This window comes from Xenopus tropicalis, chromosome 3, assembly GCF_000004195.4.
Source record: "Xenopus tropicalis strain Nigerian chromosome 3, UCB_Xtro_10.0, whole genome shotgun sequence".
Taxonomy (NCBI): Eukaryota; Metazoa; Chordata; class Amphibia; order Anura; family Pipidae; genus Xenopus; species Xenopus tropicalis.
The window spans coordinates 91627056-91654199 of NC_030679.2; the positions used below are offsets into that span (position 1 = coordinate 91627056).

The 27144-nt window shown below is 38.6% G+C and overlaps 1 protein-coding gene across 3 annotated transcripts in view; it reads right to left on the reverse strand.

Moving 5' to 3' along the window:
* tln2 (talin 2) overlaps positions 1-27144 on the reverse strand; it is a 132648-nt gene that overhangs the window by 8181 nt on the left and 97323 nt on the right. Inside the window, exons 26-49 of one of the 3 annotated variants that reach the window (XM_012966874.3) lie at positions 26255-26357; positions 25053-25261; positions 24840-24959; positions 23134-23331; positions 22387-22526; positions 20929-21022; positions 19443-19532; positions 19226-19348; positions 18178-18321; positions 16920-17081; positions 15085-15225; positions 14074-14255; positions 13223-13355; positions 10353-10454; positions 10086-10256; positions 9738-9884; positions 7256-7357; positions 6436-6555; positions 4580-4726; positions 4058-4224; positions 3537-3720; positions 3375-3446; positions 989-1114; positions 496-612 (exon numbers count right to left, since the gene is read on the reverse strand). In XM_012966874.3, the coding sequence (XP_012822328.1) occupies positions 496-612; positions 989-1114; positions 3375-3446; positions 3537-3720; positions 4058-4224; positions 4580-4726; positions 6436-6555; positions 7256-7357; positions 9738-9884; positions 10086-10256; positions 10353-10454; positions 13223-13355; positions 14074-14255; positions 15085-15225; positions 16920-17081; positions 18178-18321; positions 19226-19348; positions 19443-19532; positions 20929-21022; positions 22387-22526; positions 23134-23331; positions 24840-24959; positions 25053-25261; positions 26255-26357 (3294 nt within the window). Of the gene's footprint in view, positions 1-495; positions 613-988; positions 1115-2954; positions 3447-3536; positions 3721-4057; positions 4225-4579; positions 4727-6435; positions 6556-7255; positions 7358-9737; positions 9885-10085; positions 10257-10352; positions 10455-13222; positions 13356-14073; positions 14256-15084; positions 15226-16919; positions 17082-18177; positions 18322-19225; positions 19349-19442; positions 19533-20928; positions 21023-22386; positions 22527-23133; positions 23332-24839; positions 24960-25052; positions 25262-26254; positions 26358-27144 lie in introns of those variants that run through there. The other 2 variants (XM_012966875.3, XR_004222020.1) reach the window with 2 other exon arrangements.

The window sequence follows — 27144 nt, forward strand, 5'->3', positions numbered from 1 at the left end:
CAGCCTTACAGACATGAATTTTTTTGTCTACCTGGTTACTATATAATACCGATCATATACAGTCATTAAAGAAGCAACAGGCCCTGGGATATTTTTGCAGTAAATGGAACTGATCACTTGTAACACATTAATCACAACACACAAAATGATTAAACCAAAGTGCTTGCATGGGCTTGGGATAGGCATGGGCATTTTAGCAGTTCTGTAAGTTTTAGTATACTGTGTATGTGCCCACCTCAAGCTTACTACCTGGTACATCAGGAGTCATGGTGGGCATGGACTCCCCAGCCAAGTACCCAGGACAGGTGAAATGCCTTTTTACTGGAGTGAAGCACTGACCAGGGCAAAATGCAATAGGCAGACCTCTATAATGACATCTTTAGCAAGCAACTGATTAAGTTTTGGTGTATATGCATAAAACCAACCCTTCAACACATTAAGAATGCAAGTAACATTATAGAGTATAACATTGTAGAGAATATTCAGTCTTCTCACTGTTAGCTCCTGCTTGATATGCTCAATTGTGGCTTCCAGAGCTCTTGTACCACGTGTGGCCTCATCTTCTACAGCTTTCACAGTTTTCAAAAGGGAGGTTACATTTGTCACCATAACCTAAAAATTAAAGAAGCATAGTGTGAGTGACACTGAGAAGCACAGTATGGAAACTAGTAAGACTAGACAGATGAACTGAGGTTGAGTTTTTTTCTTTAAAAAAAAATCAATTTAACTGTAGTTGATGCTTAATATTTTTTTTTACTTACAGAAAGGTATTATTTTTTCTAATAGCGTTTATAGCTAAATGATTTCTGAGGGTGCTTCCTCAGACTGACTTTTTCTCCTACTGCAAACAACTGAGCCATGCTATGTATTGATCAATGCTATGGTTTTAGAAGAGGTCCCCATTTAACACCCAGTCCTAGTCTTAATGCAAAGGTGTGTGTGTTTATACCTTAATTACTGATGTAGAAGTCACAAAGAAAGCATTTACCTTGGCAGCGCTCTTAAGCTGGTACATGGAGGGGTCGTCTGCTGCCTTCCCAGCTGCACATTTTGTTGCTTCAATTAAATCACCCAAAGCCTTTGCTACATCTTTGATTGCATTGATCAGCACCACCTAAAAAATGATATTTGTGTTATTACTGAAAATTTCGAGTGGGGGCAAAAAAATCTACCCCTTAAAATGTTGTGCTGAAAAATTCACAAGAGTGACAGGTTAGAATGTGACCCATGCATATTAAGCCAGTAGATAAAGTTGATCCTCAGTGGGGGAGCAGCCTCACATCCACAGCATAATAAGCAGCTAGAAAGCCACCCCTTTTTATGACTAATTTTAATAAAACAGGAACCATCCACCACGGAACTAATTTCAAAGGCTTTTCAGTGGTCATTTTATCAATGTGTGTCTTAACTAACAAATTTCTTACTTTACCTGGCAAAAGTGGGTCAATATGCCTATATACTAATGTCCCTCTTCTCCCAAGCTAAATTATAGGCTTAGGCCACTGTTTTATAAATCGTGTGTGATTCAGGCCCAAAGTTTTGGTTTTACCATAGCAATTTAAATGTTCAGCTTGAAAACAATTAACAGGACTTGTATAGAACCTGTTGTGCCTATTAAACAACAGTTGCAATTTATATTTAACAGTGCAGATGAGTAATATGTGAAGAATATGTTTTCCCACCAATAATTTACAATAATGTTGGTGGGAAGGGAACTTCGGACAAGTGCAAGTGACAAAATGCTTTGTGTGCCCATGCCCTTAGAGGGGTTAGAAACCAACATTAGGCCAAGTTGCACCTGTGCAGTAACCCATAACAACCAATCAGTGATTAGCTTTGTTCAGAAAGCTTATTTTAACAAAATAATACAAAATCTGATTAGTTGCTATGGGTTACTGGGCAGGTGCAAATTTGGATCCCAAGCATTCCCTAGACTCTGATAATGCCCATATGAAACCTTTTAAATCTGGAAGAATCAGTAAAGAAATAATTATCATGTGAGCTATGCAACTCAGCAGATTTTCATTTCCTATACCTTAAAATACCTTGCAGAGGGGTGACACTAGCATACATAAAGGCCATAGCATGAAGCTGAACAGCTTAAGCACTTGTAAATGCAAACAGACTCAGCTAGGCAGAGATGCTAGAGGTGTTCAGAGTGCTGCTTCCAAAGACCATTGTATGTATGTAAGGAAATGTTATGCAATTAGCCAGCACTGACAAACTTTACCCTATATCTGGGTGCATCTGCTCCAGGTGCTCTGATTTCCTCCCAAACTTACAGGCAGCTTAAATGGCTTCAGATAAAATGTACCCATGTGTGTTTGTGCCTATAAAGGACATGTAAACCCCCACAAAAAACTTGATCAGTGAACAGCCTCTTTGAAATCTTTTAATACCTTCCATTCTGGTTGTTAAAAGGGTAATAGTAAGGCTGCAGCATCCCCTTAATCACCCCATGGCTACAATCACAACTTTACCAGTGCAGGGCAGCTGTACATTATAGTTTAATTACTTTGATACATTTTAATTTTTTGGTGTTACTGTTCCTTTAAACTGTTACAGGGCACAGTCCAAGCAGGACTTTTTTTTATACAAGTAAGTTTTACCTGTGTAAGCCTGCATTCTTCATCGCATGAACTTTAAATGTAAACGTTTCTGATGACGTCAGAGGGAAATTGGCCACCGGGTGAAAGCTGCTATTTGTTTTAGGAAAATGTTATGCTGCTGGCAAATGGGGGGTTATATCCAGTAGAAATTTTGAGGTATGGGTTGGGGAGACATAATAAGAAAATATAGGGTTTTCATGTCCTTTAAGTGGCAGGATCTTAGACTGTAAATTCCATCAGCATATTTTCTGCAAAGGGTATATTAATATGAGCATAATAAAAGACAAAAAACCTTGAATTTAAGGTGTGGCTATTGTGAATCTCAAATATAAACCTATAGCTTACATTTGTTTTATATGCCTTCTATACTTCTCTCATCCTATGTCCAACAGTCATAGCAAACACATCACTCATTTTCTTCATAAAGGAGGCAACTATTGTGCACAATACAGGTGCTTCAATATCACTGCACATGGCCATGGCAGATGCAATGTAGAATTCGTGGCTTGTAGCATGGGAACTAGCAAGCAGTACTGCTGTGTACAAGGCTGGATTTGTTGGAGGAAAGGTGAAGTTAGAAGCAAACAGGTAAAAAGTTATAGGTAAATTTACAAGGGGATATTATCACACCTAATCCTTACGCTTAACCCTTACAGAACCTTAGGTTAAGATCCCTTAAATGTTCTGGGCAAACTTGAAAAAAAAAAAGGATAAGGGTCAGCGAAATTACAGAACACACGGACCAAACATGTTATTTGACTGTACCCCACACTGCTCCGTGTTCATTTGGAATACCGTTTCCGGGCCAGGGCGTCTTATTTGCAGAAAGATAAACAGCTGGAGAGCGCACAAATGAAATAAGAGGTCAGTAGACCTAACTCAAAATTATCTCTGGAACCTGAAGGATCCTTGGCATATCATGCTCACCTGGGTTTCAGGATCATCAGAGCCCAGACTGGCAGCACCGAGCTTCACCACCTCGGCCAGCTGGGTTATTGTATTGGCTGACGACTGGGCTGCCTGTGCAAGCTTTTCTTGGCTAGATGCAGCTCCTGAAACCAGCAATTTTGTGTCTTCGACAAGTGCCTTTGCAGTTTTTAGTATATTTTCCCTGAGTGCAGTAAAATAAAGCATTATGATTTTAACAGAATCATACATTAAATTATTTAATGAACGACAAAGTTGCAATTTGTTGACCTGGATACTTGAATGCATGAGGCGATAATGCTCTTGTACCGTGCATGAACCTCAACCATTTTAAGGGAGCTATGATACTATTAATATTAATGTATTTTAGCAGCAACTGAACATTAATCTGCCACCACCCTTAATGTGATTTCTCCTTTAGCATGTCCACGTTTATAAGGACTAAACATGTATTTAATAAACTGCTGCTCCCATCTTAGTGCAAATGACTGAAGTCCCACGTTACTGGCTAGTTTTCTTACCTGTGGTCAGCAAATGATTCCTTATTCTCGGCATTGAGAGTTCCAGCTGTAGCAAACATAATAGTGGTGTCTAGATCTGCAATAATGCCAGAAACAGCACTGCTGGCTGTTATACATGCCTGGGTCCCCTTGTTGCCAGCTTGCAAAGCTGAAAGCACCAGAGATACCTAAATAAAAGAACAGGAATGGTAGATGTACATAACAAGAGGCTAAATAAGACTATGTTCGGTATGAGCATTGGGTATCCTGCACAGTGAATAGTATAAAACTAGTTATTAAAAAGGCTCACTAAAAAAGGTACTTTAAATAAGAGCTCAAATTACCAACTGTTGTGAAATTGTGAAAAAAAAAAACTCACACTCAAACGTTGATAAATCTCCCCCCTTAATCTCTGCATATTTATATATATATTTATGCAATTATTTCTGTCTTCTGTTTGTACATTTTATATCATAAAATTGTACAGTGCTGCATGTCACAGTAACACTTTATAAATAAAGTTAGACATTATACATACTGTACCTTTTCAGTCACAGCACGAGCACATTCTATTAGCTCACGTTTGGTGTAACTGTCGGTAGGACAAATCTGCAGAGCTCCAGCCTTCTGTACTAAGAATATGCAGCCGTGACCTAAATCTTGAATTCGTGATTTAATCTGGAACCCAACCTTAGAAAGGACAAAAAAATACATCATGTTCACAACTCAAAAGATGTGTCCTACAGAGCCACAAACCTTGTGGAAGAGAGATAATATGTTTTTGTAATAACACATCAACCAAGACCTTCACTGGGACCTCTATACTCCTGGGAAGCTGTCCTAAATATTAATTACAAAATGAAACCACTTCATCTACCAATAATATATGCTGCTATTGTGTGCCTACGTTTCATTTATATATTTAGATGTTTATTGATACAAAGCCTAAACAAGGTGCTTTCCAAAGGTCTGGTTCCTGGGTTGATACGAGAAGCAACATACCATAAAGCTCAGCTATAAAAAAAGGTTATTGCCAACACAAACATAATTTTTAATCACTTGTCTTAATTAATTAATGTCATTGGTGTAATACTGTGACAGGTATAGCAATGTTTGGTAAGAATGCTTATGCCCATTATGCCTTCAAAAACTTTAAATAAACATGCATTTAAAAAAAAAAAAAAAAGTTTGTTGTTCAATATTTAAGTGTAATAAAGTTATATAGTTGCATCTCTCTCAAATTTGTGAAGCAGACACATTTCTGGAGGGTAGATGCACCTCATCCACGCCAGCAAACATTCAATATATCTTGCAGGCAGGGCACTTACACCATTTATTCTGACAACCTGTGCAGCAGTGTTTCAGGGGGACAACACGTCCATCCTTGTAATATACTGTGCATACGGGGCTTCTTTAAGGGCTCAGGCACACGAGGAGATTTGTCGCCTGCGTTTTTCCCCCCCCGGCGCTTTGGCGACAAGTCGCCACGACAATACACACAAAGAGATTTCATGTGAGTTGAGCTCCAGGCGATCTGCTACCCATGGTACCACTCAACAGTTACCCCTCCCACATGTTTACTCGAGTTGCTCAGAAAAGGATCTGTGTGCGATTTGAAACAGCAGGCGACTTGAAGTAGCCTCGTATGTTTTGACGCTGGCGATTTCCATTGGTTTAGCATTGGTGTCTTGTCGCCAAATCTCTCTTTTAAAAATCGCCGGCGACAAATCTCCTCGTGTGCCAGAGCCCTTAAGATGTTTCTTTCATCAACTGTTTGAGGCATAACTTGTTAGTGATTTCAAAAATGGTCTAATTTTTGGGTCCTGCTCAGGAGGCACTAGAGAAATTAAGACACTGACACTCTAAAACATGTCACAATTACATGATTTCCTGCTAGCACAGCAAATATGGGCTTGCATCTAATTAATAAGATATTTGTATACCATTTTAAAGGAGAAGGAAAGGGGAAAACTAAGAAAGCTTTATCAGAAAGGTCTATGTAAAGCCTTAAGCACTCACAGAAAAGTTGCACTGAGTCCTCTATTAAAAAAAACAGGATTTCTTGTTTACTTTTCTGTAAACATGTTCTTGGGTATCTGACTTCCTCTCTCTAAAAAAAAATTTAATTCCTGGGGCCAGAGTCTGTGCAGCTCTCTCCTGCTCTCCCCTTCCATACAAATTCATAAAACTCCCTCTCCCCTCCCTTAGGAATGTGTGATCTGAGCTATAATGGCTAGAGTGGCAAGCAGGGAGATACATAAAATGGCAGGGCTGTTTACTCAGGTATGGTAATGCTTTCTGCAGAATAAATATAGTGTTCTGGGTGGCAAATCTATTGGCAGTAAAATGCCAAAATGACTTCTTCTCCTTCTCTTTTAATGCAGGAACAAGTCACTTACCTCCTTGGGCTCTGCAGTGGCTGCAGCCATACGACCTTGGACAGCAAGATTTCCATAATCACTTGTCACCTGGGATGCCAAACCTCCTAGCTCCTCAGGGTTGGTTACAGACTTGGTCATCTAAAGGAGAATGGCAAGTCAAAATAAAAATCAAACAGCAAAGCATATAGATTTATTACACTGAATATATTGTTCAGTATCTAGCTCAGTACACTGACACTGCTGTTTTAAAAATGCTGTACCGTCCCCACCACCTCCATGGCCACCAAAGTTTTCCTAGCCTATTTTTTTTTTTTTTTGTTTTTTAAAAAGAGGCAGTAAACCACCTTGTTCAACATGAGTTCAATGAACAGGGCATGTACTAAACATACTTTTGCCTACTGTTTTAATAATGAATTGGTTCCCTGTAAAATAGGAAAAGCCACCCCATATTTTGTTTTTTAAAGTACATAAATAAGATTAGGAGCCCACAAATAATCTTCCTGTATAATGGACTTCACCTGTAAGCTGTAAACAGCCACAAAGAAAAAATAGAAATAAAGAGAAAGGATAAAGAGAAAGGGATTTTTACACAAAGCTCAGTATTTCTAGTTAAGCAAATTAGTCAATTAAAGATAAAACAAAAAAAAAAATGCTCCATTACTAATTTATGATAAAATAATATGCATATTTTTCATTAAAAGATTAGTTAGAATGTAATTACAGAATACTTTCTATTTATTGTTCCCCAACAGTCATGAATTAAAATCACAAAAAGGACATCACTGAGCCCTGCCGCCCATTCTATGGCATAAAGTTTATCTCTGCTCACTTTCCTTACCATTTCCTGGGCTGTCACAGCAATGGCTTTGGAGTATTTAACACCAGTTGTCTGATAGTCGACAAAGGTCCCAGTGGGCTCAGGTGGTGTCCCTTCATCCAACTGTGACAGAGGAGAAATATGACATCAAATTTATTTCCAGATACACTATAAACAAACATGCAATCCTTGAAGAGGAGAGAAAAAGCAAGCAAAATGTTTTCACTTATAATGGAGGTCCTCAACCCTTTTTTTTTACATGTGAGCCAAATTCAAACGTAAAAAGAGTTGGGGAGCAACAAAAGCATAAAAAAAGTTCCTGGTGGTGCCAAATAAGGGCTGTGATTGGCTATTTGTTAGTCCCTTTGTGGACTGGCAACAAAGAGGAGGTTTAGTCAGTGTAACTGTTTTTTATGCAACCTACACGTGCTTTCAAGCAAGGAATAAAAAAAAAATAAGCACCTGCACCAGTGGGAGCAACCTCCAAAAGGTTAGTGAACAACATGTTGCTCAAGAGCTATTAGTTGGGGATCATTGTCTTCAAATAACATGGTGAATAAGTAAATTATTCATGGCATCATGCACAGTATTCTGTAAACAGAATACTAATAATAATCAAATTAAGGAATATTGGCCTAGAACATAATACAGGTATAGGACCCATTATCCAGAATGCTTGGGACCAAGGGTATTCCGGATAAGGGGTCTTTCCGTAATTTGGATCTCAATACCTTAAGTCTACTAAAAAATCAATAAAACATTAATTAAACCCAATAGGATTGTTTTGCATCCAATAAGGATTATTTATATCTTAGTTGGGATCAATTACAAGGTTTTGTTTTATTTCTACATAGAAAAAGGAAATCAGTTTTAAAATTCTGAATTATTTGATTAAAATGGAGTCTATGGGAGACGGGCTTTCCGTAATTCGGAGCTTTCTGGATAACGGGTTTCCGGATAAGGGGTCCGATACCTGTATTTGTAATTGGATAGAGAACTGGCTGATGGATAGATTACAAAGAGTGGTGGTAAATGGAACATTTTCTAATTGGACCAGTGTGGTTAGTGGAGTACCGCAGGGGTCAGTCCTTGGTCCTTTGCTTTTTAACTTGTTTATTAATGACCTGGAGGTGGGCATAGACAGTACTGTTTCTATTTTTGCTGATGACACAAAATTATGCAAAACTATAAGTTCCATGCAGGATGCTGCCGCTTTGCAGAGCGATTTGACAAAATTGGAAAACTGGGCAGCAAACTGAAAAATGAGGTTCAATGTTGATAAGTGCAAAGTTATGCATTTTGGTAGAAATAATATAAACGTGAACTATCTCCTGAATGGTAGCGTTGGGGGTTTCCTTAATGGAGAAGGATCTAGGGCAGGGGTGGGCAAACTACGGCCCGCGGGCCACATCCGGCCCGTCAGCCCTTTTAATCCGGCCCGCCGTCTCAGGCCCCCTTAAAAGAATGACGAGCTCTGATTGGTTGCGCCCCGTGCGTGCGCACAGCGTCAGCACGCACGGGGCGCAACCATATAAAAGAATGCACTGGGGAGCCTGGGAACAGAAGGACGGGATGGAGGAAGCAGCGGGTCGCTGGTGAGGAGCTGAGAGGCCCCATAATTTTTGATGGCAGCCCCGGGCGTAACGCTGTCCCGGCCCGGTCCGGCCCGTATGTTAATGTGGCCCCTGAGCTAAAAAGTTTGCACACCCCTGATCTAGGGGTTTTTGTTGATAACAAGTTGTCTAATTCCAGGCAGTGTCATTCTGTGGCTACTACAGCAAATAAAGTGCTGTCTTGTATAAAAAAGGGCATTGACTCAAGGGATGAGGACATAATTTTGCCTCTTTATAGGTCTCTGGTAAGGCCTCACCTTGAGTATGCAGTGCAGTTTTGGGCTCCAGTCCTTAAGAAGGATATTAATGAGCTGGAGAGAGTGCAGAGACGTGCAACTAAACTGGTTAAGGGGATGGAAGATTTAAACTATGAGGTTAGACTGTCGAGGTTGGGGTTGTTTTCTCAGGAAAAGAGGCGCTTGCGAGGGGACATGATTACTCTGTACAAGTACATTAGAGGGGATTATAGGCAGATGGGGGATGTTCTTTTTTCCCATAAAAACAATCAACGCACCAGAGGTCACCCCTTTAGATTAGAGGAACGGAGCTTCCATTTGAAGCAGCGTAGGTGGTTTTTCACGGTGAGGGCAGTGAGGTTGTGGAATGCCCTTCCTAGAGATGTGGTAATGGCAGATTCTGTTAATGCCTTTAAGAGGGGCCTGGATGAGTTCTTGAACAATCAGAAAATCCAAGGCTATTGTGATACTAATATCTACAGTTAGTATTAGTAGTTGTATATACAGTTTATGTATGTGAGTGTATAGATTGGTAGGTGTGGGTTGTGTGTGCTGGGTTTACTTGGATGGGTTGAACTTGATGGACTCAGGTCTTTTCTCAACCCTATGTAACTATGTAACTATGTAACTATGTAACAGAAGCTTTATCTTTACCTTGCTCATAGCTTCAGCAATGGAATCCACCATTCCACCGACCATGCCAACCTCACTGGCAGCCTCATTTAGGGTAATCATGAGATCATCTACAGCTTCTTTCATTAACTGGGCTGCCTCAGCTATTGCATCATGAGTGTGGAAGGCCTAGATGAAACATGTAATGCGTAAGTCAACAAGGCATTAAGAACGAGAAGGTAGATTATATATATAAGGTTAGCTGCACTTTTTCATAACTTTAATCACATTAAACGCCCCTCCCAATACTAAAATACATATGTTTGAACTATAGCTAGCTGTAGACTATAAATGTATAGATAAATTTAAGGACCTGAAAGATATTAGTACCTTAGGATTGCCCCCTCCCTCTTTGGCAGCATAAAGCATTTGAAGAGCAGATTCTGCCAGTGTCTTGGTCTGATCTAGTACAGTCATCTGTTGCTGATGATCCAGGACCTTGGAGACTAATCCAACAGCAGCAAGGACTAAAGGTTCAAAGTAACGGGCAAGCTGGGTTACCTTGAAAAGAAGAGTATATCAGGAAGCAATAAGCCACAATCAGAGAATATTTCTCTTTTTATGCTGTTTGAGAAAGTTAAAGTTAATTTTCTATACCTTGTGCCCCAGTTGTGCTGCCTCTCCCCTTGCAGCTGTAGTGATGGGATCAATAAGGTGGCCTATTTCTTGCACAACAGACGTGAGCTGTTCCTGCAAAGCCTGTAGAGAAAGACAACAGACAAAAAGAACTTAATTATTTTATAGGACATTTCCTGTAATATAACTCGGCTTTTTGACTGAAAACTATTTGATGGAGGGTCAGCCCTTGATTTCAATTGTACATCTTTATCTTTAAACATTAATGGATAATTACCCTGCTTTCACACTTACTATCTTACTATTAATTACCAGAGTTTAGGGTACTGGCAACCGAAGATTTATCACCTGCATAAATCTGCACTACTGCTCTACCACCAAATGCTAAAGTAGTAATATTGAACTCTGTATAAATTCCCCCAGCCTTTGTTGTGACTGTTTTGTTTACAGTAAAGCAGAAGTTCATTATGCAATGGGGTCAGTCTCTGCACTGGTAATTTAAATATCTACCTCACAAGAACCAAACATGAGTAGCTTAATTTCCTTGTTTGCTCTGTTTAGCGTGAGAAATACCAAAACCAAAGATTTTAATGAACAATAGGCAAAAAGTATGTTCAAGTACAAGCCCTTTCCATTGATCTCATGCTCCAAAAATATAATGTCCCTTTAATGAACCATTGTTTTTTTGGTGATTGCATTTAAAGGAACAGTAAGACCAAAAAATGAAAGAGCTTTAAAGTAATAAAAATATAATGCACTGTTGCCCTGCACTGGTAAAACTGGTGTGTTTGCTACAGTAACTCTACTATAATTTATATAATAAGCTGCTGTGTAGCCACGGGGGCAGCCATTCAAGCTGGAAAAAAGGAGAAAAGGCACAGGTTACATAGCAGATAACAGATAAGTTCTGTAGAATACAATAGTGTTTTATCTGTTATCTGCTATGTGCCTGTGCCTTTTCTCCTTTGAATGGCTGCCTCCATGGCTACATAGCAGTTTATTTATATAAAATATAGTAGACTTTCTCAAGTAAACACACAACTTTTACCAGTGCAGGGCAGCAGCACATTATATTTTAGTTACTTTTATACACTTTCATTTTTTGGTGTTACTGTTCCTTTAAGTGAACATCTTCTTGATTTAAACCATTATGTCACTGTTAAACTCTGGGTCCTGAGACACAGCATGGAATCAAAGGTCTTGAATTTCTTACAGTTCTAAATCTGCAACACAGTTATAAATCTGTTACAAAAAACTACAACATGGAATATACTTTGCTGTTTTTGTTCTTTGAGGGAATATATTTTAATGTGACTAATTTCAGCACAGAGCATATTAGCTGAAGCTAAGCTGCGTCCCACTTCTGACTGCTACAACATCTTGCAAGTATAGTGTCAAAATCTGTAGTACATATCAAGAATGCTGACTAGTCTGAAGGTATAATTATGAATTCTATGCCTGGGAGCAGAGCAGGGAATAAGAGTAAATGAACAATGAAAAGTGCAAAACTTCTGAAGGCTTCAGGTATTGTGTAAAGAAGACCAACTGAGGAAAGAGGGCTGGTGTTAATAAAAAGCCTTTTTCCATTTGTCTACATGTTGTCTATTCTTCATAGATACTGGCACATGTTCAGTCTGATTCACATGGACAAAGGAAAGGGTGTCTCACAGCCAGACTGCACCCAATTAATATTTTAGGCATGCATACATACTTTGCATGTATATGCATTGCTGTACATTTTTAAAACAAAGTAACAGTATAAACAAGGATGGTAGACATTGCATTGAATATAAATATACATTAAGGGGTATATTTATCATGCTGTGTAAAAAGTGGAGTGAAGCATTACCAGTGATGTTGCCCACCAATTACATTTCAACAGTTAGAAAATCAAAGCAAAGAATCTGATTGGCTGCTATAAGCAGCATCACCGGTGATGTTTTACTACACTTTTTACACAGCATGATAAATATACCCCATAGTCACAAAGACTACACACCATGCAGTAAGAGACCTATGAGAAATGGGTAACCATGATTTTGTTTTTTTATGGCATGCTGGACTCCTTCCAACAGACTGGTTCCACCTGGATATATTCTAGATCCATACTATGCCCTTAGGAGTATATGAGTGTTATTGTGATATGACAAAAAAATGAGTGACTTGACTACACTGAGCAAATCGGATTGCACATACATTAGTGTAAATGAGGTCTGCAACTAAACTATATAGTTAGATTATTCAGTTTGTCGACATAGGGTGCTTATTTAGGGTTTAAAAATGCAAGATAAATCAGTAAGAAGAAATTTAAATCATACATTCTGCAATTCCATATATTATAAAACAAAAACCAAGGCAGAAAAGCAAGAAAACTTTAAGGATGAGGGCACACGGAGTGCTGGCTCAGCAGTTCTCAGCCAGTTTTTTTTAGGCTGAGAGAAGCAGATCTGCTCACTTTCCCTCCCTTAATCTGCACTTAAAAGTACACAATCAGTGGAGGTCTGCCCAAAAACCTGAAAGCAGGCATTTTTTCTGACTTCTGCTCCACTGCATGTGCCTGCACACAAGTTGAAGCTGTACTTAAGTGCAGATCAGCTGAGCTGGGGAAGGGAGCAGATCCACTACCTTAAGCCTAATTTTTTTTTTTGTGTGTGTGATTTTCAATACAATGATTGATGATGGAGATTTCTAATGAAAAAGGGACTATTTCTGCTAGGAAGCAAGCTGGCTGGCTACACAGATCATGTTCACTCATCTGCACTACAAGCTAATATAAAAAGACAACTCACATCCACTATCAGCTCTATGTTTCAGCAATAATCTTGGAAGAAAATTATTCTAAGAAACATTTCAAAACAGTTTTCTTTCTCATAATTATGTGTAACTGATACCTCCAAAGAGATGTCATCCCTCATGGCCAAATCTTGGCTAACACTGGCGAGAGACGCCTGTTCAATATCACGGATAAATCGATTGATGCTGTCAATGGACTGGTCACATTCTCTCTGTCCTGGAGCCTTGTCCCTGCAATGATAACCAAAATGAATTCTTCAAACTGGCTCACTCCTTCCTTTATAATAAGGCATAAATTATAAACCTATAGGTGAGGGCTAAAAAATATTCTCTATGTTATGTCATGTCCTGTTATACTGTGATATTTCTTCCTACAAAATACAACTGTATGTACATAACAAATTCTATTCTTTGGTTCCAAAGCTTATGGCAGTCAAAAGAACATTCAACTTTATCTCTTGACTATACTCCTGCAATAAAGACCTTATGAGTAGCTGGTAGCATTAATTGCTCATTTTAATATTGTAATATATGAAATGAAAATATCAATAACAAAACCGAATATGCGAGACAGCAGAAGCAGAATATTAACTTGATTAACTATTGGCTAACGTAAACATAGCCATAGGGCAAGCTCTGCTGTGAAAGCATTGACAAATACATACTACATATTCTTGTCACTTGACTTTTTTTCTTTTATTTTGCTAACCTAGTATCTGGTGATACTTGTACCCTAGAGGGGCTGAGCTACCTGATAAACAAGTTACCATTTATGCACAGCCTGCTAACACACTTATAGATGGAAATTGGTGCTTGAACAGCTACACATTGCTCATATTTGTTTTCATCTGTAAATGGATTTGAATGAGAAACAGGTGAACCCAGTCGGAACATCATCAACTTACAGAGCATACAATTTACCATTAAGCTGACTGAAATTATCACTTACCTAATAGACGTAATAAGGCTCTTGATTGAATCAGAGACTATACGTGAGTGACCAGCTAGACTGGACCATGTGGGGGGATCTTTAGGATTTATAGCCAGGGATCGGGCTGTCTTGATAAGGGAGGAAGAGCTTTCAAGCATTGTGACAGCAGACACTAAAATAGGTTCTTGAGCACGAGCACCCTGTATTAAATCAATGCAGAAATAACTGTTTTGTTCACATAAGGAATTAAAGGGCTGGGAATTAAGAAAGCCTTTATAACACAATAAACTGCATTGTCACTCATCACTGAGGCACTATGTAGTATTAAAAAAGGTGTCTTTTTGTTACCACATGGTGCCACCCTAATGAGTGGCTTACATTTTGTATTGAGAAAATGAGTAGGGGAGAGCTGCTGTTGCTGAGAAAGTGGCTTATCCCACCATAATATTTGAGCATTTTTACATCTCATAATATACAGAGAAGGACCTTAGTTACAGGGATCTGCTTCTTGCTATATGACAGAATAAAGGCTACAGGTAAAGGTTTTGTTCATATGTTAATTATCAAAGAATCATAACTACAAGAGATGGAGAAATAACAGAAATAAAGACACTGGTTGAAAAGAGTTCATGAGGAAGAGGCATGTGAAACATTAGGTATGGAATATCTAATAGTGATAAGTCTTACTTACTGAATAACCATGAAAAGGAGTGGTGCACCATTTTCAAGATTACTTAACAAGTCAAGCTGTTTTAGATTTATCACCAATACATATTGTATATCATTAACAGCTAGCATAAATAACAATTTAACATCAGTAGCGAGTGTTTATCAAAAATCTGTTTTTTTAATGGATCAGAACCCTATGGGCAGATTTTAATTGTTACACGGTATACAGCGGTATTTCATGACCAGTTTCAAACTAAAAAGGAGTATAGGACTGGTTACACAGGTCAAATATAAGTTGTTTGTTAGTATTATGGAAGGATTTTTTTTTTTACTAGATCTTAACATTAAGTGGCCTCTCACCTCACTGCTGATCTGTGCTGGTATGCTGGCAAATTCTGGGTTTGAGGCAAAAGCAGTTAAATTTTCCACTGCTGAAATAAGAGGGGATGTTGCAATACTGCATTTATTCCGATTCTCCTCAGAAAAGTCCCCATCTAGTGTCTGTGAGGAAGGAATTTGGAAAAGATGATTCATCAGAACAGACCAAGTTTTAGTAACACAGACCCAACTGTGATAGTTTAGTTTCCATTATACACCCACAATAAACAATTACAGATATAGGATCCTTTATCTAAAACCTGTTAAGTTTAGAATTACAGAAAGGCCTACCTTTACAGACTCCATTTTAATCAAACAATTAAATTTTTTTAAAAAGATTTCCTTTTAGTAATAAAACAGTCCCTTCGCAATTGATCCAGACTAAGATGTAATTAAACATTATTGGGTCAAAACAATCCTATTGGGTTTATTTAAAGGAATATTGTCATGGGAACAATTGTTTTGGGGTTTTGATTTTTTTTAAACACATCAGTTAATAGAGCTTTTCCAGCAAAATCCTGCATTGAAAGTTTTTCAAAAACATAGACTTTTTTATATTTAATTTTGAAACTTCACGTGGGGCTAGCCATATTTTTCATTTCCCAGGGTGTCACAGCCTTGTGCCCTGTGCTGTGATAAACTTCAGTCACACTTTACTGCTGAGCTGCAAGTTGGAGTGATATATCCCCCCTCCCAGCAGCCGATCAGCTGACCAATGGGAAGGGAGCAAAATAACAGCCCTCAGTCGATATCAGAATAGCACTCAATAGTAGAAATCCAAGCCAAGCTTGGGACTCTACCAATTACATGGGAGTAGGAGAAACAATAGGTTACCTGAAAGCAGTTCTAATGTGTAGCGCTGGCTCCTTCTGAAAGCTCAGTCTCAGGCACAATGCACTGAGATGGCACCTACACACCAATATTACAGCTAGAACAGTGCTGTCCAACTGGCGGCCCACGACCCCCCTCTGTATGGCCCCCCACCTGTCTGGCTGCTTTGATGGCTTACTCTTGTGTAAGCTTTAAATGGTATCAGTACTGTGATTAACTGCCCCCCCCCTGCATGGTTCTCACCTCAGATTCAGGCTGTAATCAGGCTGTATTGTTGGCACACACAGGCAGGGTAGGGAAGGCAGAGTATGCCACACACAGGCAGGGTAGGGCAGGCAGAGTATGGCACACACAGGCCAAGTATGGCACAAACCAGCCAAGAATGGCGCACACAGGGAAAGTATGGCACGCAGGCAGGGTAGGGCAGGCAGAGTATGGTACACACAGGCAGGGTAGGGAAGGCAGAGTATGGCACACACAAAGGCAGGGTAGGGCAGGCAGAGTATGGCACACAGGCAGGGTAGGGCAGGCAGAGTATGGCAGGTTTTTGCTGTACTACAACCATTAATATGGGTATGATCATGTGATAACATGGGTATGGTTTCAAGTGGGTGTGGTTTCAAAAAGGGGAGTGGTCAAAACTGGCTTCCATTATCGGCCCTCCACCACGTAGGTCGGAAAAATTCCGGCCCTCGGTACAACAGAAGTTGGACAGCACTGAGCTAGAAGATAAATTTGTTGGTTCAAGAATAAAATATTAAATGGTAGAGTGAATTATTTGCTATGTAAACAGTGTAATTTAGAAATAAAAAGTACACCATAAAAACCATGACAGTATCCATTTAATGTTTACATAAGTATTTAGTATACTTTTGGTATAGCATTCCAAATCACAGATTGATCCCTTACTTGGAAAACCCCAGGTCCCAAACATTCTGTATAACAGGGCCTGTACCACACAAATATATTCTTTTTTTTTTTCTTACCTTGATTGTTTTCACTAAGTTTGCTGTGCTGTTTGCCACCTCTTTGGCCGACTGAACAAAATGCCTTTTAGCCACAGGATTGGCAGTTTTGGACGAAGCAATTCGGCAGGCATTGCACAGTGCTGAGGTATGTTTGGCTACTATAGTGGCAGCTGAGAGAACCTAGAGAAGATGTTTATACAAAAAGTAACATTTAGTATGATTATTTAATGTTAGATCTGCATCATCATTTTTAAATCCTGTGATCTGCAGTTCTCCAGTCTGGTTTTCAAACATTATTCTCATCTCCACTTTATGACCAAAGTAGCCATGCAATTGTTTGAATGGTAGACTGTGTTTTTCCACTAATATGATTGGTTACTGCAATTTGGTCATCAGAGTGAATGTTTAAACCTCCTATTATTAGACTCAGAGTTTGGTTGGATATCCCAAAACTCATCCTTTCTGTTGCCACCATTAGATTTAATGTATCTTTTAGTTAGTGATAAGTTAATTTTAAGCAAACTTGACTTGTCTGTAATGATCAAAACACTTATTACTCAGTTTGGCATAGTGCTATTACCTTGATTACATTATTAATTTCAATGTCCAGCATGTAGATCAATGTTTATATTTCTTAATACTCCTAACAAATGCAATTACTGCTTATTTTAATTAGTTCTAAAATTAGCACTGGCGTTTAACACCATTATCTTTGCCATGCTTTACGCATTCTGTAGAATCTAAGCAGTATGAATATACAGCCTAATGTAATTAAGATGCTTCATGTTTCTGCATGTTATAACATAACATACCTGATATAACATAAACTGAAGCTGAGAAATAAGAAGTACTCTTCTTAAATAAAACTTTAAAGAGCTTCTGTCGGGCAAGTAAAAATGCTAATGGTTGCAGAATTTCATTTACCTTCATACAAACATCTATCCCAGCTTTATTAGAAGTGCACTTTCTCTTTCTGTGCCTATGATAAAGCATTCAGCACATAGCATAATGGTCTCAGATAAAATGGAGTGCTGTACTTTATACCTGCCTAATGAAGGAGTTAAATACATGGTTCCATCTGTGCCATCTAGTACCAATACAATAGCTTTTAGGTCACCAATGTGCTGTCCCTAAAAAAAATGTACCAAATGGAACAATTTAAATGAGCCCTTGTGCCTGATTCACTATACTGTTGGTGATCTTTTTTTATAGTTTCTTACATGAAGCTCAGTCTCCTCAAGAATAATATTGTACTAAAATTTCCTAATCTACTGACCTGCGATGGGCTGCTTGCTGGATCCACCAGGTTCTGGCAAGCCATCTGAATGGCTTGATTAGCTCTTGCAAACTGTATGGGGTCCACCAGTCCTTGCTGGCCAGCCTGGCTGTTAGGATCTGATATACCAACCAGATAGGCTGCCTGGGAGAGAAATTAAAGATGTTTTTTTGTTGTTGTAGTAGGAAATGCTATCTCTGACTCTGAAAGCCCTCAAAAAGCTTGCCACCTAAAACCTGGCAGGCTTTTTATTTTTTTGTCAAAAACCTGCTTGCAAAAAAAAAACACCAGCAGCAAGACAGAACAATTGATTGGCATTGTGACTGCAGAAGTGCATAATGCTGGCCATTGCCCTTTTGAGGACGATAGCATTTCTTGTGATTTTGCTTCCCCTGACCTTTTGTCTGTTTAATCTTACCTGGCCCCACACATAGTTAGATTAATAATGGAACTGCAATGTAAAGCTCCATTACAGATAATGGGTTTATTATCCCCAAGGCAATGTTCAGCAAACTGTGGCTGGTAGCTCATGCCAGGGTAGCAAAGGACATGCCCCAATGAACAAGCATCCTTGTGACAGCAGGAGGGGCTCTGTTGGCTTCCAGATACATCTACATTTGACACAAATGTTAGAATATGTGCTTAAGAGTAGCTATAAAAATTATAGAATTAAGAGTTGCTTATGTTATTTTCTTAGACAGGACAAAGAATTACATTTAAACAGCTTTCATTATGCAACTTTCTTGTTCATCCGAGCAACAGTTGGAGGATGAAAAGCAGTGAATCAAACTACCAGTTCATAAATGAACCCCGTATATAATTAACTGTTGTGGCCATACACATTAAGATCCCACCTAAAGTCTGCCATCACCCTAAAAGAAGATAGTAAAACAAATTACCACTCCATCAATAAACCCAATGAATAGTGAGCTAATTCATATCTCAAGGCCTGAAAAACGCTGCAACTATGTCACTGTACTAAGTATTTAAGCTCGCTTTTTGTCCAACAATAATATCTGAAGAACCAATTTGCCTCCTGTAAAATTACCTGCACAGCAGCCTCAGTCAAACCACAAAGAGCTTTGGAAGCTACGCTCACACATTCTCCAAATGCAGGCAAGTCGCCTGTTTTGGCATTTTGGGAAATTCCGGCCATGGATTCACCTAGAACCTGTCAGAAGAAAGCAGAGCAAGGTGATCAAACTTGTAACCATCACTTGGAAACAGACCTATCTATAAATAGTTGTCAGAGACCCCAAAGTTACCTTAGAATTCTCCATCACACTTTCAATACAATCGAAGTAGGACAGGTCACTGGCTGGTTCATTAGGGTTCTCCAGCATGCCCTTTACAGTCTGAAAATGGCATAACTTGATATTATTTTAATGCCACCAAACAAAATATGAAAACAACAGTTATTAACAGTATAGTCACTCTCAGAAATTAATCATGTTTTTCCCTGCACAGACTTGAAATGCTTGTCACATAATTAGTCTTCATTATTATCACTTTCAGTATTTTAGACAAGTTTAAACAGCATTGTGTCATTCTCTCATGTACAGCTAGGACCACACAGAGGTGACAGTCACTGTTTAGAAGTTAGCTACATAAGTTGCGTGCTGCAGTGCAGTAAACATAAGTTGGAAATACACTGTCTGTCTAGGGTTTTGAGTGATATTTGCATGGCATAATTTCCTTTTACCAGGCAACATAAATGTGTCTTTGCAAAATGGCTCATGAAATGTTGCAGCAGTAAATTGCTATGTGTATTCTATATACATTATAATTAGCTATGTACAGAATCCAAGTTCAGTTTGGGATTCAGTCAAATCCCAGCATTTTTTTGTAGGACGCTTTGGCATTCAGCATAACTAAATCCACTAAAGGTGCAAAGTACAGCACTGGTTATATATATTTTTATGAAAAAAAATCCAAATTTGTTCAGCTAATGATGGATAAATAATGCTATGAAAAGGTACATAAATGTTTTTAAATATAGATGAAATGTTGCATTCCAAGGTGTGGAAAATGCCAACAGAGCAGTGGATGAGTACATGCCCTGTACCTGGAAAGAACCACAATCTGTTTGCTGTTATAATTTCTGGGTCTGCATTCACTGAACCATACAAAATGACACAAACCCACATGGATATGCACACTCAAGAATTCTCCATATATCTGCTGAGAAGGGGCATGACAGATAAGATTTTTAGTTTGGACAGACTAATTGCCATCATCAGGGTCTGTAGTATCAGCCAAACTTCCCAAACAAATCTGAGCATGTATCAGCAGCTTACTTCTTCTGCATTAGCAAAATGTATGAATGCTTTTTAACAAGCGCTACACAATGGCACTTAAAATCACTTAAATCTATCCTCATACATGTTTCCATAATGGTAGTACAAAATATTTGAATTAACAAATATATAACACCATATTTTACTAACACAGGTATTAATACTAAAGGATTGATATTGTGCATTTTCACACTTAGAATGTGCAATTGCATAGGCACCATTTAGCCTTCATGCACTTTGTCCAGGCTGTCTCTACAGCTAAAAGCTCAGCATATATTGTAAACAGTTGTATAGAGATGATACAACATTTTAGCCTGTGAAGAATTTATTGTAAAACATGATCATTTTATATGTTAAAAAAGCCCATCTATACAGGTCCATCCGCCAACTGCTATAATGGAAAATATCATTAAGCATTTACAGTGCATATTAACAGATATATTATTATACAGACCTCTAGCTCACGCAGAGCATTGTCACATTCCTTCTGTCCTGGGGCCTGCTGTGTACAGAGGGTGATCAGCTGGTTTATACTTTCAGTTACCGCTCTAGGAAAGAGATTGAATATAACACATTAGAAATTATACATTCTGATTCTTAGTTTAGGAATACTTCAAAATATGAATGGTATGCTGTAATTCTAGATGAGCTCATTTATGAAAACTGGGCAGTAAGCTACGGCATCCAATCAAATGTTTGCTTTCACTGTTCTACCTGCAGTGGCTTAAAAAAAAATAATAATCACTGGTTGGTTAATATGGGTGGTTGCCCAGGTTTATAAATGAGCAGTATCATTTCACTTTTTGCATGAGAGAGAATCAGTGCAACCCATATGAAAAAGAAGGAACCAAGTGAAATCCAGGATTACACGGGTAAGCAGTGAAAATTAAGGTGCTGTTAGAGAAAAAATGAATGTATTAACAATATGACTGTAACTTGCTTGCTTTTGGTGAGATCATAAATACTTTATGAGCGTATGTATAAAATGTAAAACTTAATAAACATGTTCCCTCGGCTTCTGCAGGTTAATATGCTGGGTGTGTCTAGTCTACACATGTTTTGAGAGAGAAAAAGAGAAAAGAAGGTGCCTGTGGTAAGAAGGAGATCTAAGAAGTGTGAGCGAGTGAGGATGACGCATGTGGTGAATAGCAAAAAAAGTAGATGCAGTTGGTGAGATGCAGAAGAGTATAAGTGAAAAAGATGAATGCGTAAAAAGGGGGAAAATGCAGGTTCTGATGACAAAAATGTGGGAGAGAATGATGAATGTTGTAAGAAGGATAATTATTAGGATAATTATTAGCATCAAAAATGCAAGTCACAAAAAGTAAAAAAGTATTTGAGGAGAAAAAGATTTGAGGAGAAAAAGATTTGAGGAGAAAAAGTGCGAGTAATGATGCATGTTGAAGAAAACTGGAGAGAAAGATGCAGTGCATAAGAAAAGAATAGGTTAGAAAGAAAGATGAAGGCAGTTAGAGGAAGCACTCAGTGAACATTATTGCAAGAATCAGTATTCAGTGGATAAGCAAATTTTACATGGCTACAGGAGAATTTAGCACAACAAATGCATTGCTGAGGCAAGGTAACCAGTTCTGTATTTGGGATATAAGAATTTTGCAGGGTTTTTCATGCTAAAGGATGCACTGTTAAAAAGTTATTAGCACAGTTTCATGATGAGTTTTTGGACACAGCTACCACATGAGAATAGCTAGGGCAGCTCCTCTTTATTTAAATAACCATGACTATATGTATGGAAGACAAATATGAATCCCTGAGCAGAATAAATATTGAAATATGAGTCATCAAGCATTTAAATTAAAAAAATATCAAAACGGGAAAAACTATTTCTACTTGTTAGATAAAGACAAGAAAACGATAAATGAAGGTGCATGAAAGGTTTTAGTGCTGCTCTTACCTTGCGGCAGCTGCCAAAAGGTTTTTGGCACTGGGAGCTCCTGAATCCACTGACAAAGACTTAGCAGCCAGAAGCAGTTTGCTGGAAGCCATGGAGATAGTTTTCAGACTGCCTATCACCTGCATTTGGTCATCTTTATTCTAAAAGAGACCAACAAATGTCTAAGCATGCATGCTGGGTAAAAGAGAGTGGGGCTCATGTCTGGATCTCAGAGAGGCCCTTCCTTGGCAAGCTGCTGAACTGGACACAACAGCATGATAAAAGCTTATATTAAACTGTTACATTATCTTGCATGTGTACACTATACCTGACACTGAGCAGAACATGCATAATTGAACACTCTTGGCCTGCCAATGACACACATGCACACAAAGTGGCTTGCGTTAGACAATAATACAAACAAAATAACATTCATACAGTATGCACAGAAGTGAAATATCTGAAACCATGTGAATTACACTTTAAAATACAAAACAGTTATTTCTAACATTTACACTGAAGCACAAGCAGAGGGGCTATAAAGTAGAAAAGTAGTTGTAAGAAACAGGGACACTATATATATATATAACACAATGCAGGAGCAGGTTAAACAGTGGATTAACCTTAGCCAAAAAAGTTATATATGGCATGAACAGGTATAGAGAGTTAAATATTAAGCTCTAAAGATAAGTATCCCTAGACAGAATAGACAAATACTGTATCAGCTTATAAGAAGAGCTATAAGTAATGGATTTTAATAAATATAACCTGTGTCTGTCCAGCCATTTCAATGCCAGCATCCAGGAATTCATCAAAATCTTGACTAAACTTCCCAGATGCAGCAGCCAATTCTCCACTCTGCCCCCGTGAGGCATGGACCACTTCTCCTGCTGACTGATTGAGATCTTCAGCTGCCTGGTTCAACTCACTTTGGGCTTCTTGGAAAGACTTTGTGCTTGGAGGAAGCTGAGTGAAGAAATAGGCCATTCTAAGTACACAGAATACTGGATACTAATAACAGAAATGAATATCAACTTTAATAAATACAGGGGGATGCAAAACAATTTACATATTTATTTGAAATACAGTACAAAAACCAGTCACGGATGGTACTGTACCTATCTCAGTCAGTATAGGCTTTTCCTATTAATCTCAATTAATATATTATCTCTATTATCTTAATTAATATAAATGCCAACTTTCCAGAAAGCTAACTGATCTCTGACTGATCTATCCCATACACTAAGGGAGATGACCGTGCAATAAATTTAATGACTTCAACCTCAGTGCTCATAAATAACTCACTGCAAGATGAAATTTTGTCCACATAAAAATAAATTGTATTTTTTCACTGTTTATAATTTTGACATTACACATTTCAGGTGAAAACCGTCCCCCCACAGTATGGGAAAGGGCGCACGATTGATGTGCGTTTTAGGCGCGTGGGTGGAACGATCAAGGAGAAGGGAGGTTGGGTCGAAATGCTGCTCATAACTGTGGGGGGACGGTGATACTAAAGGGGAGGTACGCTGAAACATTGATCTAAAGATGGCAATGCACAATACGATCTAAGATAATAGCATCTGAAATGAAGCACAGTGAGCATTTTCAACTCTCCTAACAGTAGGAGGATGCAGGAATGTATTTCCTGTTAAAGCCAAAAGGGTTACAGTTGTTAAGAATATAACTAAGTATCCATTTTCGTACTTCCCTGCTTGAGGCTGAAAGGTGAAGAGCTGGATACTTTTTTTGCAGTTTAAGTTGCAACACTTTACCTTATCAGTCCAAGTGACTCAGAGGTAGCCCTGTAACGCCTCATAGTTAGTTCTAAGATCGTGTCCTATCCCACGCGATTTTTAACTGGGATTTCAGTAAAGATGTATATAGGGGTATTTTATTTAACATAAATAAAGGTTACATTTTAATTATCGATTCTTCCTACCATTCTCGGACAGTTTACTTACCTGATTATTAACTGGGGAAATGGTGCAGCCTACTGAAGTCTAATGGAGAACACCTGTTGGGGTGTCTCCTGATCTGTTTTCTCTTGCAAATATATATACTTCTTTTGCACATTACCCTGAGGCTTCTGTCTCCCTCAGTTGGATTGCTTTGACCTTTATTTGAGTACGATATTGGCGGGTTGGTGGTGCAGCTTTTTCTTCTATTTTTACACAATTCTATTTAGGGCCCTGACACAGAGCGATGTTGACTGCTGTAAATCTGCGCTACTGTGGGCAACACTGTGGGCTAATATTTGGATCTCTGCATATAAAACATATTACTCACATGATCTAGCTTAAGCACAGGAAAATGCTTTAGAGAAAAAAAAAAAAGTAATTTCCCACTAATAAGCTGAATACTTGGGATGATCAAAATGTTATGCAATTGAAAGGCTTTTTCAGGAGACTTGTCACCTGCAGTAATGCAGATTTACCACAAATGACTTATTTTGTAAGTAGAATAAACCTTACCGAATCTACCAAAAGCTTCTTGCTGGACTCCCCAATACTTTTAAGAGCCATGTCCACATCCTTCTGTCCAGGCAGGCAATTTACACAGTTATTTAGTGAGTGTGACACAGCCTTGGCAACCTTGTAAAAAATAAAAGCAGCTTTGTAGCAACAAGAACTATGCAGATCTGCTTTGACACTGTCCACTAAGTTACCAAGCCCCTAATGTCTGACCTGCGCCAGTCTCTGCTGAATCTCTGCGTCCCCTGGAGCAACAAGAGCTTGTTTGGCTTCCTGGATAAGGTTTGCAGACCCCTCCATCACATCCCTTGCTGAGTCAAGCATATCACTGGCAGCCTGAGGATCACTGGTGGATGCAGCTACCCCTCGTGCTGCCTGTGCCAGTGTCTTCAGAGCTTGTGCTGTTTCCCTTGCAGCCACACCTGAAAATGACACATCGCAGATAACATGAGAACTTTTTACAGAAACAATTCAGTTATCAAAGTTGGAAATTTTTTGTGAACCCACTTAACAAGGAATATTTACTAAGTAAAAAAGCTGCAAATGTATATATACGTCATTCTTTTAACTACAAATGGGATGGTTTTGGAACATCAAACTGATTTTATATTGTGCTTATGGCCATAAGCTTACGGTTAGATTGAACTTCATACCAGATCACAACACCAAGGACTAGGGCTGGATTATGACTCAGCAGATTTGCTGATGGTGGATATAACCTAAGGTTCCACAATCAACCATGGTGTTACTGCACCAGTCTTAAAAATTTGTAGCATACAAAAAATGAAGGCATTTTTAACAAAATAGCCTCAAGCATGGCATGCTACATTGAAAATTGTGCACTTAGTAATGCTTTTTATTAAAGCTACACCCAAACACGCTACTTGCATTTCCAAATAGTTGCCCCAAGTGTCAATGTGTCTGCTAATAAATATCGGGCAAATGAGCCTACTAATAATATGAATCCTGGAATTACCACCACCCTGGATGTGGAGTTAATTTAAGGGTTCCCAGAACAAGCTGGGAAGTAAAGCCAGCAGAAAATCAGACACTAATGCAGTTTTTGATGCTGAGTGCATTGGCAAACAGATAAAACTTCATTGCCACTCTGAAGGTGCTAGCCACAACTTCAACCCAATTCACTACAATGTGTAATTAAATCACCCCTACACCCCCACGTCACAGCGCTCATGCCGACAGCTACAGAAAAGATGGAACTTGGGGTAGTCAGGCAGAAGAGGTTACGTGTATGGCGATTCCCCCCAAGGCTTCTGATTATATGAAATGTGCTGTGGCTGATGTACACAGAGAGGTGGCAGGGGGAGGTTTGGCATACCTAGTACTGGAGGCTATTATAATACTCAAATTTGTGTAAAACAATCCTGGAGCAGCTTCAGACTATATACTCTGCTTACCTGTGTAATGCTCATTTCCTTGTGCAGCACATGTAAGCAGCTGGGCCATTGATGATCCTACAGTCTTAGAGGTACTGCCAAGATCCTGAGCACACTTCTCAAGCTGCAATCATATAAATTGTATGGACGTAATTAAACTCCATAGAGAAAACCATTCCTCCACAGTAGGCTACCACAGGACATACACATCCGGTTCTCCATTAAAATGTCAAAAGCAGCTCATAAACTATGAGTATGATGTCCCCTGTTATGTATAAATGTATATTTATACATTTATTTTGAAAAAATGTGCCTAATGTTAAATCCTATTTTCTTTTCTAATATGAGATATACCTGTAATCCAACATACATAGCCCTTTTTTAACTATTCACAATTTGTCATCTAATTAACTTTAATTGTATGTACATTGTGATTGGCCAATGTTTGGTAGATGCAATTGGCTACTTTGTCTTTAAATACTGTGTGTCCTAAAATTGTGATTCAGCCTATGATTAAGTACTGTCTAGGTACGAAACGTGTAAAAAGGCTTATTTTTTGGCTTTCTATGTGTTTCTATGTATGGACTAAATAAACTTTAAATGCTTTTATTAACTATAAGCCACTTTTGACATTTTTGTGGAAAACCGGATGTGCCTGCCAGCATTTTTCCTATTTATGATTCCTTATTGGCTCCTTAAGCTGAAGGTCTGGGGCATGACCACCTGGACCCAACTTAACCAAGGGTAAGATTTCTACATCATTTACTATAGCTGTGATGACTTTTTATGTTACCACAGGACATACTGTTGCTGCTCAGTGGCATTTACTTCTAGTGTATGCCCAGTCATACAAATAAGAATTCATCTAGCAAATATCTAACACTAAATCAGAAATGTATACTTGATTTGGT